The sequence below is a fragment of the Cynocephalus volans genome, chromosome 12 (genome assembly GCF_027409185.1).
Source record: "Cynocephalus volans isolate mCynVol1 chromosome 12, mCynVol1.pri, whole genome shotgun sequence".
Classification (NCBI taxonomy): domain Eukaryota; kingdom Metazoa; phylum Chordata; class Mammalia; order Dermoptera; family Cynocephalidae; genus Cynocephalus; species Cynocephalus volans.
Genome location: NC_084471.1, coordinates 84,472,376 through 84,491,228, shown reverse-complemented (window position 1 = coordinate 84,491,228; position 18,853 = coordinate 84,472,376). Strand labels below are relative to the sequence as shown.

Sequence of the window (18,853 nt, the reverse complement as noted above, 5' to 3'; positions counted from 1 at the left end):
CAAATATTTTGTGCCACTCTGTTTGTTGTCTTTTAACTCTGTTAATTGTTTCTTTTGCTGTGCAGAAGCTTTTTAGTTGGATGTAATCCCATTTGTTTATTTTTCCTTTGGTTGCCCGTGCTTTTGGGGTCGTATTCATGAAGTCTGTGACAAGTCCCACTTCCTGGAGAGTTTCTCCTATGTTTTCTTTAAGAAGTTTTATTGACTCAGGGTGTATATTTAATTCTTTCATCCATTTTGAGTTGATTTTGGTATATGGTGAGAGGTACGGGTCTAGTTTCATTCTCCCACATATGGATATCCAGTTATCCCAGCACCATTTGCTGAAGAGACTTACCCAGTGTATAGGCTTGGTGCCTTTGTCAAAGATCAGATAGCTGTAGGTATGTGGGTTGATTTCTGGATTCTCTATTCTATTCCATTGATCAGTGTGTCTGTTTTTATGCAAGTACCATGTTGTTTTGGTTATTATAGCTGTGCAGTATAGTTTAAAGTTAGGTAGTGTTATGCCTCCAGCTTTATTTTTTTTGCTCAGAATCACTTTGGCTATGCATGGTCTTTTGTTATTCCATATAAATGTCTGGACAGTTCTTTCCATTTCTGAGAAAAATGTCACTGGAATTTTCATGGGGATTGCATTGAATTTGTATATCACTTTGGGTAGTATGGACATTTTCACTATGTTGATTCTTCCAATCCAAGAGCATGGGATATCTTTCCATCTTCTTGTATCCTCTCTAATTTCTCTCAGCAGTGGTTTGTAGTTCTCATTATAGAGATTTTTCACATTCTTAGTTAACTCTATTCCTAAGTATTTTATTTTTTTGGTGGCTATTGTAAATGGGCAGGCTTTCTTGATTTCTCGTTCTGCATGTTCACTATTGGAGAAAAGAAATGCTACTGATTTTTGTGTGTTGATTTTGTATTCTGCTACTGTACTGAAATCATTTATCAACTCCGTGGGTTTTTTTGTAGAGGCTTTAGGCTGTTCGATATATAGGATCATGTCATCTGCAAACAGAGACAGTTTGACTTCATCTTTTCCATCTGAATGCCCTTTATTTCCTTCTCTTGTCTGATAGCTCTGGCTAGTACTTCCAACACTGTGTTGAACAGAGTGGTGAGAGTGGGCATCCTTGTCTAGTTCCTGTTCTTAATGATATCCTGTTCAGGATGATATTGGCAGTGGGTTTGTCATATGTGGCTTTAATTATGCTGAGATACTTTCCCTCTATACCTAACTTATAGAGGGTCTTCATCAAGAATGAGTGCTGAACTTTATCAAATGCTTTTTCAGCATCTATAGAGATGATCATATGGTCCTTGTGTTTGATTTTATTGATGTGGTGTATCACATTTATTGATTTGCGTATGTTGAACCAACATTGCATCCCTGGGATAAATCCCACTTGATTGTGGTGCATAATTTTGCGTATGTGTTGCTGTATTTTGTTAGCTAGTATTTTATTGAGGATTTTTGCATCTGTATTCATCAAGGGTATGGCCTGTAGTTTTCTTTTTTTGTTGTATCTTTATATGGTTTTGGTATCAGGGTGATGCTTGCTTCATAGAATGAGTTTGAGAGAACTGCCTTTGTTTCAATCTTTTGGAATATTTTGTAGAGAATTGGTGTCAATTCCTCTTTGAATGTTTGATAGAATTCTGCTGTGAACCCATCTGGTCCTGGGTTTTTCTTTGTTAGGAGCCTTCTGATAACAGCTTCAATCTCTTTTATTGTTATTGGTCTGTTCAGATTTTTTATATCATATTGGCTCAGTTTTGGTAGTTTGTGTGTGTCCAGAAATTTATCCATTTCCTCCAGATTTTCAAATTTGTTGGCATAGAGTTGTTTATAGTAGTCATTAATGATTTCTTGTATTTCTGAGGTATTAGTTATAATATCAGCTTTTTCATTTCTAATTTTTGTTATTTGGGTCTTCTCTCTTCTTTTTTTAGTTAGCCATGCTAATGGTTTGTCAATTTTATTTATCTTTTCAAAAAACCAACTTTTTGATTCATTGATCTTTTGTATCATTTTTTGGGTTTCAATTTCATTAAGTTCTGCTCTGATACTAATGATTTCTTTCTGTCTGCTAACTTTGGGTTTGAATTGTTCTTGTTTTTCTAGTTCTTTAAGGTGAAGTGTTAGGTTGTTTACTTGCCATCTTTCCATTCTTCTGAAGTAAGCATTTAATGCAGTAAATTTCCCCCTTAGTACTGCTTTTGCAGTATCCCACAGGTTTTGGTATGATGTATAATTGTTTGTCTGGCTAGGATCTTGTCAGGACTGCCAATTTAGCATGGCTGCCTCAGTGCCTGTGTGGGCTTCTCTGGTCGATGCCTACTTGCCTGGGCTGTGGGGGGGGTCTGGCAGCAGTGAGGCCTACCTGCTCAGTTGTGTTGGCACCTCAGGGCAAGTTGTCGCCATGGGTCTTGGGCCTCTCCAGAGGGGCACCTCTCTGGTTGTCATGCACTTGCCCGGGCTGGGCAGGAAGAACAATCCTAATCCAATCCAGGGTGCATCTGGAATTACTAACAACCAACAGTAGAACTGTGAGCACATAGCTTAAAGATTAAACTGAAGGGAAATGTGAGAAGAGTCAACATAGAAAGAACTGTTATGTGAAATGGACTTAGTTCTTTTCTGGAACTATAGTAAATTTAGACCAACAGATTTCTACTGTAGGGAAGTAGACTTTGCCTCAACATAACAATCAGAGCTTTCCATAAATGGGATGAGCATCAAGATTTGATTAATTTTTTCCTCCCTGACGTTTTTTAAATATAGGCTCAATGGCTATGGAGAAGAAATACTAAAAAGAAAGATACTCACTTTAGAATTAGCCTGTATGATCTTAGTAGCTAGACAATCAGACTTTTGTCCTACGCATTGCCTATAAATATACATGCTAAATAGATTAGTAAAATATCAGTCTCACTCATGATTGCACACAGGGAGCTGCAGTAAGAATCAAGATTGGGTTGATGATGGCACCTCCACATTGGTGATTGCCCAGAAACCTCCAACCCACCTGCCATGGCCAACAGTAGGGGTAGGCTTCATCCCCTCCTGCAATTCTTCTGAAAAGCCACTGGAGACTAAACGGAGGGATGCCACAGATGTCTACAGCAAAGAAGATGAAGTCAATGACCCAACCAGCTGAAATAATTAAGAATACACTCTTTCAATGGCCAGCCATAGTCGATAGTAGTAACTCCCAAACACCAGATGGGCTTTATAAAGATATTGACTACTGAGACCCATCTCTGAGGAATCTGATTTAAAAAGCCTGCCCAGGGGACTCTGTTAGACAATCAGGATATTAGGTACTGGCCTAAAGAATAACACTTATTCATTTAATAAATATATATTTAGTGCTTGCTATCTACCAGGTACTGTTCTAGATATTGATGATATATCAGTGAAAGGAGAGACAAAAATACTGGCCCTTGTGGAATTTACATTCCAGTAGGAAAATTTCAGATCTGTTAGTAGAATATACAAGATTCTTCATTATATATCCTTTTTTTTTTTTTTTTACCTCTTGTTCTCACTGTATAAAACCATTTACCAATCTTCAAACATGTCAAATTTGCTCACACATCTAAATGCTGTTCTTTTATCTTTAAACCAAAATAGGATTCTGGAAGTTTCAAGAACCTAAATATAAGTCTCATTGTTCTTCACTGTGGAGTTATAGCAAACACAGAATGAGGATTTCCAAAAGAGACATCTAGTTAATAAAGAAATAAAATTAGACAGACAATGAGGCCATTAACTCACCGTACTGAATAGCTTTTGCAGTAGGTACAGCATTGGTTTTGGTAGATGATGTTGCCCCAATTTTATTTAAAGCATCTACAAAAGAAAATTACTTTTTTAATTAGAAATATTTAGTTTCTACACTAACTGACCCTACTTGCTTACCCTGGTCAATCATAAAACCACTCAACTGATCTCACTACCACTACCATCACATGCTGTATGTCAGATCCCATAGGTGTGATTTCTTTTCTCTCTTAATATCCCTGTTGCGTCTGGCTCTTTTAAGCACTTCTTCCTTCCTTGGCTTCAGGATATACCTATACATATGCTATACCTATGGCCATCTTTTCTCAATCTTAGTCTTTTTTTTTTTTTTTTAACTAGGATCCTATTCTTCCACCTAAAAAGATATTCCATAAGGTACCATTCAAATCCTATTCTTATTCACTTATGGGAAGTATACATATCCATATGTGTCCAAGAGCAGTGACCCAGGAATGTTCATGGCAGCATCCTGGTATGAGCAAAGACTGGAAACTCACTAAACATCTTAACAGGGAACTGGCTTAATAAATTATGAAATATCACACAGTATTTCACGTGGTCATTAAAAAGAGCTCTGTGGGCTCATCTGGAAAGATCTTTGAGATCTTTTTCAGTGGACAAGTCATTGCCAAGCAACGTTAAGTATATATATGTTAGTAAATAGTCAGAATACCTCTCCCGAGGAGACCACAGTAACTTACCAGTGTTTGCCTCTAGGGGGTAGGATGGGAGTCTGATGAGAAGGAGCCTAACTTTTCATTTTATACACTATTAAACCACTTAAATCTTTAGAATCACACATATAGATCCTTTTTTGGAGTAAAAGAATGGCAGAAAGGAGTTCCTAGTGTTGTGGTGCAGAAAGCTGTGACCCCAGAATACGGTGTTTTGACATGAAGGAATAAAGAAGCAGATGAAGCTGCTGCTCCCTTATCTGCCTAAAGTCTGGACCCACCAGAGAAGAAGACAATTACCTCTGGTAATTTCCCTGAATTTTCATTAACTTACATCACAGGAAGAAAAACTAAAGTCTGTCAACACATCCAGACAAGCCTTTGTCACGGACCATTGTCTTCTATTTCAGTCTCATTCAGTATTTTAAAGAGAATCATTTACCAGTCATTGCTCTGCTGACTAAATAGACTTTGTCCCAGGCCATCGCATTTTCTCCAGGCCTAATGCGTCCCCCCAAGAATCATTTACTACTACACCCCCATTTTTCCTTTCCTATGAAGAGGGTATATAAGCTCTGTATGCCACTGGAAAATTGGAGAACTAGTCTCATATGATTCTCCTGTGCATTTCCCTCTCCCACCCAGCACGTTAAATAATATAATTTGTTATGCCTTTTCATATTAATCTCTGCTTATTAATTAATTATTCAGAGAACCTTTGGGGGTTGAACTGGAAGTTTTCCCTTGACCCCTGCATGAGTCACAATGGCGACTTCATCTAGATGAAGTAAGTTCTGCCTAACTAATGTAACTTCTCTGTGAAGGAGAGAGATTCCTTAGCTGCTTTCCTTTACAACATGTTGCTGTGGAGCGTGAATGAACCAATGACACTTTGCATCCCTGGGATACAAGTCAGTATAATCGGCAGCGTGAACTGTTCCTCTTCCTACCAATACAGCCACATTCCCGCAACCTGAGCCTGTGCCAGTGTTGGGAAAATACAAACGGAATGGCCGAAGGCATTTGCTCCTCCTCATCCCCACATCAAAGAAAACTGCAGGGAATTAGATACCTGAAATACTTCCCTGCTTCTGAGTTCTGTGTAGCAGTAAAGGTAAGCTCAAAGCTGCTGCCACTATTTTCTGTACCAGAAACAAATGGAACTGTAGCCCACTGGTCTCCATCAACAATGGTGAGGGTGACATAGCTCCACAGACCTTACCTTATAAGGAGAAGAAATTGAGATAACATTATTAAAGTGTGGTGGAAACTTATACACCAAATATTTGTTTTTCTAATATGATCTTCCATGAGCTCTCTGTTCTAAACACAAACTACTTAGGGTCTCCTTAATCATCCCACATTCTCTGTGACATTGCTATTCCACTCATGTTCTCACCCCTAGTCTTACATGTCCAAATTCTACTGATCCCTTAGGGCTTAACTCAAAGTTGAGTTCTACCATTAAACACCCCCTGGAAAAAAGAGCTACATTTTTCAATCGCCACAGCACATTCCTTATTCTAGGTCATTTCCTACTTTGTGATACACCTTTAGTTACCTGGCCAAACTACAAGCTCATTTGGGCAGAGTCTGTTTTCTCTCCCTAATGTCCTGTACATGATACGATATCCCACACATAGTTGATTTTTAACGAATGATTGGTGGAAAGAATGATCACTGGGTAAACAGCTGTTCTGAGGATTAAATCATTTAGTCAATAAATACTCATATTATAACCTCCAGCACAATACTTTGTTTCTAGCATCCTGTCACATGTTTGTGAAGACATTTATCTCCAGAACCAAGCAGCCTGAGGGAGACCTAGAGATCAAGGTCTCTACCAGCTGTGGAGACCTATCGTGCTTAACATACAATATTTCAACTAAAATAAAACTATCAATTATGTTTATGTAGTTTAGAAGAGGTATCCAATAAAATAAACTTAATAACTTGAAATAAACTATTGTGTCATGAGAAAACAGTAAATTTTAAAACAATGTAAAGTTCAAGTGTGTGTGCAAGTGCATGTGCGTCAAGATGCTCGCAGTGGTCATCTCTAGGTGGTAGGTTGTGAACGCTTTACAGTTTCTTCCTTTCGCTCATCTGTATTTACCAAATCTGGCAAACGTGCACCTTCTTTTGTGATAAAAATGAAAAAATAAACATTGCCTCAAAAGCAAGTTTTCTGACAACTGTGACAGTTTCTTTCAAAAGTGTTATTAAACTTGAGACAGGAATGTGATATTTAGTACAAAAAGCAGTGAAGAGAGCGACCAGTGTACTGCTTCCATGCTTACCGCCTCCTCACCTCCTCCCCTTCCAGGGCATAGAATGTAAGACAGAGTGATTGCCCCATGTGCAGAAACCTCATCTCATATCCTTCAGCACATCTTTGGTCTTTTAGATATTCTAAAATGATAAATAAAAATAAATGTAACCTACTCACAAATAAGCATGCCATTGCTTGATTGTAAAGATACATCATCATGATTACATCCAACTTGATTTTCTATGTCTGAGCTTGTAAATTTTATCAGGATAATTTTATCTTCTGGTACCATTATTTTCAAGATACATGAGCTGGAGTAGGGAAGGATGGAGAAATATAATAAATGGCTGAGTCAAGTTTGACAAGTAAGATCTAATATCGGTGCTTTAGCTCATACCCACTGATAATAAAATTTTACAGGATATTAGAAGATAAAAGGCAATGTAAATTCTTTGCGTGCTAAAAAATTGTTTCTGTGCAAATTGCTAATATTTATCAAAATAGATGAGTATTAGTCAGGGAATGGTCAGAAACAATCCTTTACATTTCACTTAGTTATAAAATGAATAGTTATAAAATAAAATTCTGGTCTATAAAGTGAAGAAATCTAAGATTTATCTCTCTAAACTATTATTAGTCTAATTAAAATTCATAATATTCACCCAGAAGTTGAATTATGTATTATAAATTCTTATGAATTGTGGATTGACTGTACCATATATGAGCCACATTCTCCAAGGTCATCCTAAGTCATGGTCCCGGGGGTTGCAGTGTCATTTCTCTAACTCACAGTAAGGTCAGCTGTGCCCTTTCACCAACACCGTTAGAAACATATCTAGACATTTTGAAAGTGGTCATACATAATTTAATACACAATCTTTTACCTTTATTTTCCTACATGAATTCATATTATTATTCATGAAAAGAAATCCCAAGGGACCATAAATCCTAATTTCATCCATGCCTTGCATTCAGATGAATGCAAAGAGAATATAATATGTCAGAATTAACTTCTTTCCAAAATTCATAACTTTTTATCAACAACCATAGACTTGTTAACAGCCCTCCTGCCCTCTAAGAAACAAGTGTTCAGGACTGCAGGAGTTATCAACTCCTTTAAGTCCAGTTTCCCAAAACCAAACACTAATATATATATTTTTTAACCAAACAGCTCCTCCTTAACCAGAAACTCTTTGCTTTAGTCTTTTTCTATTCAAGTCCATCATCCTGAATATAGACATAAAAACAGGCTGCCTAAAATATTAAAATCACTTTTTAAGCACTTCAATTTAAAAAGCAATAAGCTGCCTAAAATAGTATAAAGCTCAGTTTTCTAAGCACTTCAATTGAAAGAGCACTCCGTTTCCATCATCCTTTTGAGACTCATTATATCCCAGAGTAGCAGGCAGGAGAGAAATTACTCTGCTTTTCCAAATGGGAAAACCTGCATTGATATTAAAAGATTCATCCCATCTCTTATATAATAAGAACTAGTTTAGATTTTGCAACTTCAAAGGCCTGTACTTTATCTTGTTTTCAAATTATTTTCTGCTTCAAAAATCTCTAACTCAGAGATAGAAAGTAGGTTTCAAATCATATGCCAACCTTGATTTACTGTTAGTGATTGCTGTATTTAAAAGGATTCTGAGGTCTAATCATGCTAAGTGAGAGGGGAATGCCAAAATTAATTTCTGGTTTCCTCATTCAAGTAGCAGCTGAGCATCCACTACATGCTAGGCACTAGAACATAGGCTCCGAGACATGCAAGGTCTCCTGTGGGCACGGGAGGTAGGAGGGCAATCTGGGTGCCATCTCTCCGTCATTTGAGAGTCTAGCTATCACCTCCCTGACTAAGAAGAGGATGGGAGGAATTGCGTAACTCCCTGCTCCTTCTTTACATTATTTTTCTCCCTTTCCATTACCTAAATAGCTCCATCTGGAATTTATAAAACCCTTTCACTATCCAAGGCTGCTAAGCATGCTGGAGAAGTCACTTAACTATGCAATTGATTTCTAAAACACACATCTTTTCATATTCTAAAAAATCAGAATGCATCTTGCAATAGAGTTTTATAATTCCTATAGACCTCAACTGACAGAGTTCTTCAAGGGAGAGTTTATATTCGTACCCCCAGGCAACTGGCAGAAACGATCAAACTTCACACTACTGAATGTATGATTCATTTTTGCCTTAGAATGAAATGAAGGTAGAATTCACCCACCTGTGATCATGTTCTGAGTGATAAAATCCATGAACTCAGACACCTTGGAGAAAATATCGGGTGATGCTCTTCTATGGTTATTTCTGAGAGGGGCAGGATCTCCAGCACAACCAGCCACCCAGGAAGTTATCCCAGCAAGAGTCCACATTCCACCACCTCTTCTACAAGTCAGCGGTACTCCAGAGGCCCCCTTTCATAGTAAATGAGAGAGAAAACTTAAATATTCACAGGTTAAAATATTTTATCAGTTCTACAACACCAATAGTCATCTCAAAGTGAAACAAGGTAGAGGCATAGAAGTCCAGTCATTGTCCATCAACATTTTTCTTATCTATTTTGTTGTTTCCTCATTGTTAGTTTCAAGGCACAATCTTCTCACCCAGATGTAATTTCCTTGTACATACTGCCTGTCACCTTGTCAGTCTAACACTTCATTTTTCTTTTTTTGGAACTACCATGTACATTCCAAAATTCAATGTATGAAGTGGGAGGTGATGGTTACAGATGTGTGCTCCTACTGTAGTTTGTCACCTGGTATTGCTGGGAAAGACTAGGACATCTCCCAAGCATAGTGAATAGAGCCATAAAGGTCATGCAAGGGCTCAAGGTTTTAAAAACAAAGCCTGAGAAACCTATTTTTGTCCCAGGGGGTTTATATAAAGGACCACATTGACTTTCATGCTAGAGAATAAAAACCCCAAGATCTTAGGATCCTGTCTCCAATAACATTTCAGAATTTATGGTACTTTGAGGACATGTTTTGGATAATCTTGTGTCAGATTACATTCTCTTCAAAAGATGCAGTATTGTTTTTTGAGGACTTCATCCAGAAAAGCATTGCTTATAATAGATGTAGATAGGACAAAACGTCTTTAGCCTACCTGTGTTCCCATCTAGAAAGTGGCATAACTGGAAGTTTCTATCTCCTCCCTCCCAAACTCCTCCTGTCACCCCCTTGAAGAAAAACTTAATTTTCCTACAGAAAATTTCAGGGAGCTTCCCACAACAGTTTTAAGCTGCTTTCTGACAAAGAAAAGCGACTCTCTGCTACTCCACCTTAAAAAAAAAAAAAAAAAAAAAGTACTCAGAAGATCTATCTAAAGCTTAAAATGCATGTCTTTTGGAAATTGGTCTCCCTTTCCTCTCTTCATATATTGTAAAGGTTGGTCTTCTTTGTGAACTTGTGCCAGTCTTGGGTGGTTGTTGTCATTCACATCTTTTACCCAACAGTTATTAAAGGCATGGGTCTTTGATCAACTTTGTGCAAACATATCCTGCACTAAAGGGAAAAAAAAATTCACAATGCTTAACCAAAAGCAGAATGAAAAATAATTCATAGCTGGACCTAATTAGACTGTCAAAATGGTCCTCTTGCTTGATCCCATTAGGTGGATGTGTTGAAACTAACCCATGCCCCCAACCTGCCAAAATAAAAGAGGTGTAGGGGTAGGAATGGGCACAGGTATAGGGAAAATTTTCTTAGCTCAGGTCAAGTAAGCTTTTCATGTAGAAGACAAATGGAAAGATGAGGAAAAAGGGAATTTCAAAGCAGTAACTCCCCAAAAGAAGCTCATGGAAAAAGGCAGAATCCACTTTTATCCACATGTTGCTGAATAACTGGGCTGGTGTATACTTCTGTACCTGGCAGACTTCCTTTCCCCCATCAGGAAAACTAGCACACGGCAGTGTCCTTCCCAGGGGAGGAAGGTTCATACCCCTGAGCACTGCATTACGTGTTCTGTCATCCATGGTGGGAAGTTCCACTTTCTGTAGGACATTTTAATGTTCTGATTCTGTAGAGAAAGGGCTGATAAGTTAGTCAATAGTTGCCCTCACTGAAACAAATTAATAAGAAGCCTACAAGTTTAAAACTACTTCAAACAGATTTTTAACCAAATGCAAAAGTCATTGTTTTTTAGATGTGAATTATATTCATTTCTAAAATCAGATATGTGATTGAAGGACATTTTTTATAAAGTCATATTTTTAAGGGAACACAGAGAATTATGCTGTTGTGGCTTCTGTTACTATATGCTTAAATGCTTCCCCAAGAGGAAAACTTTAGTCAATAAAGCAATGCGTTGTCAAATTATTTTAAAAAATCACAATGTATTTTTAAGCTTTATTGAGGTGTAACTGACAAATAAAAATTATATATATTCAAGGCATAAAATGTAATGTTTTGATATATGTATACACTGTGCAATTATTACCACAATCAAGCTAATTAACAATCACCTCACATAGTTATCTCCTTTTGTGATGAAAATGCTTAGAACTACTCTCAACAAATTTCAAGTATACATTATTATCAACTGTAGTCAACATAGTGCACGTTAAATCTCCAGAATGTATTCATCTTATAACTGCAAGTTTATACCTTTTTACCAACATCTCTCCATTCTCCTATCTCCCAAATCCCTGGTAATCACCCTTCTACTTTCAACAGTTTGACAAAAAAAAAAAAAAAAAAAAAAAAAAGGCAACATATTAAAGATAAGGGAGCTTAACTATTGTTAATATTTCCTGATTATCCTTTTATGTTTTCCCTCATCTATCATAGTTACCTCCAGTTTCTTTATCTGACATATCTAACCAAAATGGCAGCAGCAGCAGCAGGAATTACATGAATAGCCTTAACAAACAGTATAAGACTTTTCTGTGGTGAAGATAACCATAAATATTCACTGGGACAGAAATTAGGAAGAAAAAAAAAGTGTGTTACTCAAGGTCAACAAAATTATTTCTGCTTCCGCTGGGCAGGCAGAGACCTGGAAGAAGTATTAGGTACTTTGTGATGCCTCTTACTCTCTGAAAACGTGCCCCATCCACTGGCCTTGCAAAGAAGCCCCACTTCGAATTTACCATCTCTATGAGGAAGACATTGGCTGAATGGCAGTTCCTGAAAAAACAACAAAAAAGTCATGAGGTTCATGGATAGACACCCAGTGGTTGAATATATTTGGAAAAGTGACCGCTGCTTCTTTTCATGGCTTCTACATTTTCTTCCTAAATGTAAAGTGACAGGTTTTTAAGTTTTCCCCCTCATATAAAACTTTTTCATTTTCTTAGAAATTTAGAAAAATGCAAAAAAAAAAGTGAAACAAGAAAAAACATAACCCATTGTTTTGCATACTACCATGACCGCCCCCCCCCCACCCTCCCAAACTGCTAACATTTTAGGGTATGCTCTTGTTTTAAAAAGATAGTTTTCCCATTCAATAGTTATTGAGCATTACTGTGGAGCAAGCACTCTTTTAGGTCTCAATAAAAGCAGGAAAACAAATCTCTGCCCTAGGGAGCTTATACATGAGTATGTATGTGTGTGCATGATTGGTGGTGGGGATACAAACAATAGATGTAATATATTGTTTAGTTAAGTAATTCATGCTCTGGAAAAATCAGAATAGGGCAAAGGAGACAAGAATTTTGGGAATTAGGGAGATGTAGTTTAAAATATGATGGTTATGGCAAGTCTCATTGAACATGTGACATTTGAGCAAAGTCTTGAAGAAGCTGAGGGAAGAAATTATGCAGTTATCAGGGTGGAAAGAATTTGATGAAGAAACAGAATAGAAATTCCTTGCAGCAGGATCATGCCATATGTGTTTGGGGAACATTGGGGAGGCCAGGATGACTGGAGCAGATTAAACAAAAGGAAGTTTAATGAAAAATAAAGAGGTCAGAGGTAGAGCTGGGAAGGAGGAGATGTCAGAAGTAAGAACACTGATAGGGAATGACTGAAGTGATTCAAACAGAATGACATCATCTGACTTACATTCTTAAAAATTAAGATTCTGGCTGCTGGGTTAATAATAAACATTTGGAATGCAGAAGCAGCAGCTAAAGATGATTTAAGAGACTATCAAAACTAACCCAGGCAAGAAACAATGGTACAATGGAACAAGATGGTAAGAATAAATCAGGCAAGGCAGAAGCAACTAGATTTTCTGATGCATTGGATGTAAAGTGTCATAGAAAGAAGAATAAAGGATAAGTCAAAAGTTTTTAGCTCAAATAACTTCCAGGATGGAAGTTGTCATTAGTTGAGATAAAGAAGGCTATGGGTAGAGCATATGTGGGAGGTAGGGATAATTGGGATTCTGCTTTAAACATTGTTTGAGATGCCCATTAGTCATCCAGATATATAGCCAACTGCCTACTGGTCATCTGAGTCTCATTAATTCCAGAAGCATACGTAATATAAAGAAACCTGGGCTATATACATCTATAAAATTTGGAGAAGTCTCCAGGAAGATCCAGGTTTAAGGCCTGGATCATGAATGAGATCATTAAGGCAATGAGCACAGATTGAGAAGAGGGGGATCAGGGCTGAACCCTGGGACACTCCAACAATAAGAGGTCAATCAGAAAAGGAGGAATCATCATGGAAAACTGAGAAAGGGTATAAATTTGGTAGGAGGAAAATCAAGGGACTCCTGCAATTCACATGAAAAAAATATTTCCAGGAAGAGGGTATGGGCTACTCTGCTAAAAACTCCTAACAAGAAAAATGAGAATTGAGAGTTTTACCTTTGAATTTAGCAACACAGAGGTCATTAGTGACTGTGACAAAAGCAAATTTGGTGGGCTGGTGGGAGTGAAAGTCTGATTGACTTGGATGTCTAACAGACATCTCAAGCATAACACATCCAATTATGAGAACTGAAGAGAGGAAACTGACATAGCATAGACAGCACTTCATAGAGTTTTCCTACAAAGAGAAGAAAAATGGGGCAATAGTTCCTTTGATATATAATTCTTGTTTTAGTTTCAGTATTTTCTTCCTGCCCTCCTATTTGACTAGAAGTAGGAAATTCTCAGTACTTCTGATGATCTTATTCTACTGTCTTCTGACTTTCATCACTGCTAAGTCAACTGCCAGTCTAATCATTATTCCTTTTTTGGTAATCTGTATCCCAACCTCTAGATTTGTTTGAGATCCACTTTTTGTTTTTAGTGTGCTCCATTTCAGCACAACATGTCTACATGTAAAATTACTACTAGTATCATAGTTGGAGTTACTGGGCTTCTTAAGTCTAAAGATTTGTGTCTCATTTATGGTTAACCCTCAGCTACTTTCTCTTTGTAGGGAAAGTGAAAGTAAATGGTCAAGGTCCCTTAGATGTTCAAAATCTTGTGAAGCATTTGATGTAAACATGCGTGTGTGCCCAGGTGTTCCTTGGTTATTGTCTAATGTAATTGTGCATGTGCACCCAGGTGTTTCTGGGTTGTCTGACTCGCACCCAGGTGTTCCTGGGTTATAGGACTTAAGTATAAAGACGAGTGGCTCTGATCCACAGTCCCACCACACCCCCAGGATGTCCTGGGGTAGGGGTGGGGCCACTACTGTTGCTGGAGGCTGTTGCTGCAAGCTGTTGCTGGCAAGGCCCCCCGGGATGCTGCTGCCGCTGCTGGTGCCACACTGTGGCTGAGGAAGCTGAGGACTGAGCTCACATTGGAATGAACCTGTCAACTCTGCCAACAGCTCCCAGGATCTTTCCCAATTACCTAGCTCCTGACCTGTATGTGAGGGGTCTGGTGATCCAGCCTGGAATGTGAGGGGTCTGTGACCCAGTCTGTGCAATGGGTTTGAAAGGTTTGTGAGTCCTAGCCCAACATTCTTAAATTATAGCATTTCTCCATTATCCATATTCCTTTCAAAGCTAAAATTAGAGGTTTACTATACTCTTTCAATCTATCTTCTCTAAGTCTCTTACCCTCTTTGTCTCTTTTGGGCAATTATTTTAGATTTCCCTGTATCTAATTTAATCTAGTAGATAACTCTTCTATTGAATTTCCAATTCCAATCATATTTGGATATTTTCATGTTTTATTGGCCTCTACAAGTCTTCCCCTCCATCTAATAGTATTCTGTTCTTTAGTTTTTTTCTGATATACTTTTACTTATTTAAACTTAAGTAAAAAATGCTTTTTTTCTATTCTGTATCTCATTTTGACATCTGTAATCTCTAATTGTTAATGCTTCTGACTCTGTCTGTGGCAAGTTTCTCTGCCTGTTTACTTGTGTGTGAATACGTTGGAGCTGGGTTCAATGTATTCAAAAGTTCAAAAGTAAATTCATTTCTTCTTCAGAGAGAATGTACTTTTGCTTCTGCCAGAACCTCTGATTACTCACCTGGAACCACTTTAGACTAAAATCTTGGAGTTTTGGGGCCACACAGGTAATATCAATTCCAGCATCAAACCTGAATGAGGATTGGTTCATAATAACGAATTCTTCTGAGAACCGTCAATCCAGAGCCAACATTCAAACAGGTAAATTTCCTTATTCCCTCACTTTGTGTGGCATATTTCCTGTTCCCCACCCCCCATCCTTTATCCCCAATCTTGCAAAGCATCACTTTTCAGAAAGTCCCAGGTTATCTGCAGCTCCTTGCATGGCCACGTAAATCTCTAGGACCTTAAAGATCAATCAGATGCCTCAAGAGCAGTCGCCTGCTTCAGCAGCTGGCTAAGTCCTTTGGATTTGTGCTCTTTGTTGTTTTTGGCCACTGAACACTTCCTTTTCTTGCATTTAAAAATTTTTTTTAGTGTTGTATCTAGAATGTTTAGATTACCTGTTCTGAGAGAATGCATATAGAATGTACATCTAGTTCACAGCAATGACAGAAAGGAAAAGTCTTAAACATTTTCAAAGGTCCCAAAGTCCTTTGTTAGAGCTGAATATAGGTGTATGGTCTAGAATACAGCCCAGCCAAGACACAACAGTACTTAAAATGCTCATTGGTAAGTTAAGCATACATAACTTGTGGCTGGTACTCACAGCTTGTACTGCACTTTTTATTTTTTTATAGACTGAACAAAATTATTTTAGAAAGGAACAAAGTTAGCTATTTTATTACCAGACATGCAAACAGAAATTAAAGGTAACTTGCATAAAATTAATAAACAGTTCTCTCCATTGCATTTTTGATATTCTAACTCTGCCTACTTACCAAACTTGACTTTGTGTTTTAGATACAGCAGTGAAATATCAGAACTCATATCCAAGGCTGTTGATGAAAAAGACAGGAATGTTCTTTTCTTGCTTACCCTTTTGAAAGAGGTTATACTCCCCAGCAGTCACAGTTAGACTCTTAAGTTGCTTCCTAAAATGAAAACTTTCAGTAAGTAGTTGTTTCCCCCAGTAAAGACTTCTTGGTTTCATGCAATTTAAATGAAAGTGATAATTAATGTACCTTTAAGCACTTCTTAAGCCTTAAGTGAGGTGTTTATTATTGATTACTACCAACTTTCATAATTTCCTGTTTGGGATCTATAAAAAAAAATCATGAATTTTAGTCATGAAATGTTTACATTCTTATGAACCCTTTCACCTTGCATCAATTGTCTTTCTGAGTCAAGTATTTCAATGTTGCTTTTTCTTTTTGTACACAAACCACCGTCTATACATGCTGTACCGTTTTTAACAAGACATAAAAGTTGTTTCCTAGAACTGTCCCTCCTTTCCTCTTATCAATACCCTCTTTTAAATAGTAAAGTATGAAGTACTTCAAAAAGTTTGTGGAAAAATGAAATCAAGATAACAAAACTTTTCATGAACTCTTTGAAGACCACTCATATTTGTTATTTCTGCACTACTTTTTCCTCCTAATGCTTTTTAAGCTCAGACGATTAAAACTTTAGAGCATCCATTGAACATTTGATGTTAATACCTTATTATAGTAAGTAACCACCGCCCTTATCCAACCACTAAATCCAGAAATATAGATGATGTGTGGGATCTTTTGGGGTCTCTGTTTAGTACGGCAGGAAGCACAGGAAATCTTGGAACAGACAAGTTTCTGAGAATCAGGAAGATCAGTGGGTGGGTGGATCACGTGGCAGAGTTAAGTAACTGAGATTGAACCTTGCGTGATATTTAGAGCATCATATCTCCCAGTCATATAGCCAGGAATCAAGGTTTGATAAGTAACAGAAACCCACAACTTACTCATCCAGGCTACCCAGGCAATGCACTGCTGTAACAACCCAATCGTCTTGGATGAAGCTTCCTCCACAGAAGTGATGCTTACCTAATTTTAGGGAGACTTGCCCAAGAGGAAAATTATGAACATTACTAATATGCATCTCCCCCTAGGGGCATCCCCTTTAGAAACGTTTGAAGATCAATTCCTCTAATCTGATGTAATGTTCTTTGGATACAGACATAAATTGGATAGTAAGGTATTTCCCTTACTTTTTTGAGGTAAACTTTATGGTAGAAAAGTAGAGGGGGATCAGGGAAAACTACATATTACCCCGGGGTCTTGATATTTCAAACAAAATATTTCACCATTTTCTCTTTAAGAAATCAATGCCTTTGTTATACTGACCTGTCACGGATGTCCACCAGCTGTTGAATTTCTCCAACTAGTAATTCTAGAGAAGAACACAGAGTCCAGGGCAGTTTCTTTACTTTTCAAGTCAACTGAACGAGTTCCAGACTTTGGTCCTGTGCAGAAGAGCATATGTGTGTAAATGCACCTTATTTAAGAGTTGGCTTTATCAAGACTCCACGTTCAGATTTTCCTGGCCTGGCACAGACGTTCTGACATCACTCAGCTGCAGGCTATCCCCTATCTTTCCTCAGTGTATTCCTGAGCGTGTCCCACAGTCACCCCAGTTGACTACAACCTGCCTGGGGACTCCTTTGCCAGCCCCTTTCAGCCTAAGCTGCCACAACAAGACAAGCCTGGGGCAGGAAAGAGTCAGCTTTGCCTCTGGTGGCTGATTTGAGGTTCACTCTGAGAGGATGCAACTACGGAATTAAGTTTTATTAAAGATACTGGGGAACAACATGGGTACCCCGGAAGAGAGAGATTTGGCTTTCAGTGACTTGGTTAAGTTTCCTAGGGCTGCTTGGCACAAACATGGTTAGCAGACGGGCCTAAAAACTAGAATTCTACAGTGCAAAGAATTTCAAGGTGGAAATCTGTCCCAGGCCTGCCTTTCTTTGGGAACATCTGGGCCTGTACACCTCCCCCTCCCCCTTTCCCCAAAGTGCCACCAGGTGTGTTTAGGACACCTGCGATCCTGGGGTCAGGAGCAATGAGGGCGTCCCTCCCCAGCACTCGGCCTCGCCCGGCACCTGGGCTCACCCAGGCTTCGGGGGTGGCGGATGGCGAGCAGCAGCGCCGGCCAGCGCCCCCATGGCCCCCTCGCGCCGGACCCCGTGCGTCTTCCTTCCTCGCAGGCCGCGGAAACGGCGAAGAGAGTGGGGGCGTCCTTATTCCCGCCCGGCTGGCAGGTGTCCCTCTTCGCGATCATTCTGAGCCGCTGCAGCTCTCTGGCCGCGTCCAGACATCCGGCCCTTGAGACAGGCGTGAAGTGTCCCAGCGGCGGGAGGGCAGCTCACACGTGTGCCGAGGTCCCCTGTCGACAGACCGGGGAGAAAGGCCATCGGAGACCTAGAACGCCGGGGAGAGTGGGCCAAGCCCAGGGGCAACGAGGCTGGTCACCCTTACCGGACACAGGCGGGCAGACTTCTGAAAGGCGAGACTCTTTAACACTTAACGTAGTACTTGCCCCTTCTTCTAAGAAATTTGTGGAAGCCCTTACACTAGAGGGTTTTCAAATAAAGAGGAAAGATCAGGTTTATGCTGCCATTACTTTTCTGGGTGGCAGTAGTATTTATCATCAACTTCAGCAGAAGGGGCCAAAGCTGTAGGATCCATCATTTCAAATTATTAAAATTAATTCATTGATGAGATTGTGATGTCAGCATTTTCCCCATAAATGTTGTAATAAATTAGCCTGAGGTTGAGAGAGTTATAAAGGCAGAATTTGTAATGGACTTATATCTTATCAGAAAATTAGGGCAAGCAAGGCTAAGTGGCCATTCTATACAAATTAATCTGGACACCAACCC

The 18,853-nt window shown here is 38.8% G+C and overlaps 1 protein-coding gene across 1 annotated transcript in view; it reads right to left on the bottom strand.

Annotated features, from left to right (window-relative positions):
* OVCH1 (ovochymase 1) overlaps nucleotides 1–18,156 on the bottom strand; it is a gene marked incomplete at its 5' end in the record, with an annotated part of 73,527 nt that extends 55,371 nt beyond the window's left edge. Inside the window, 14 exon segments of the mRNA XM_063115698.1 lie at nucleotides 2,950–3,160; nucleotides 3,785–3,859; nucleotides 5,330–5,467; nucleotides 5,574–5,657; nucleotides 5,660–5,707; nucleotides 6,935–7,068; nucleotides 8,976–9,169; nucleotides 10,621–10,772; nucleotides 11,788–11,867; nucleotides 15,935–15,985; nucleotides 15,987–16,091; nucleotides 16,937–17,039; nucleotides 17,324–17,437; nucleotides 18,084–18,156. Of these exon segments, the coding sequence (XP_062971768.1) occupies nucleotides 2,950–3,160; nucleotides 3,785–3,859; nucleotides 5,330–5,467; nucleotides 5,574–5,657; nucleotides 5,660–5,707; nucleotides 6,935–7,068; nucleotides 8,976–9,169; nucleotides 10,621–10,772; nucleotides 11,788–11,867; nucleotides 15,935–15,985; nucleotides 15,987–16,091; nucleotides 16,937–17,039; nucleotides 17,324–17,437; nucleotides 18,084–18,156 (1,562 nt within the window).
* Between the last annotated feature and the right edge of the window lie 697 nt (nucleotides 18,157–18,853).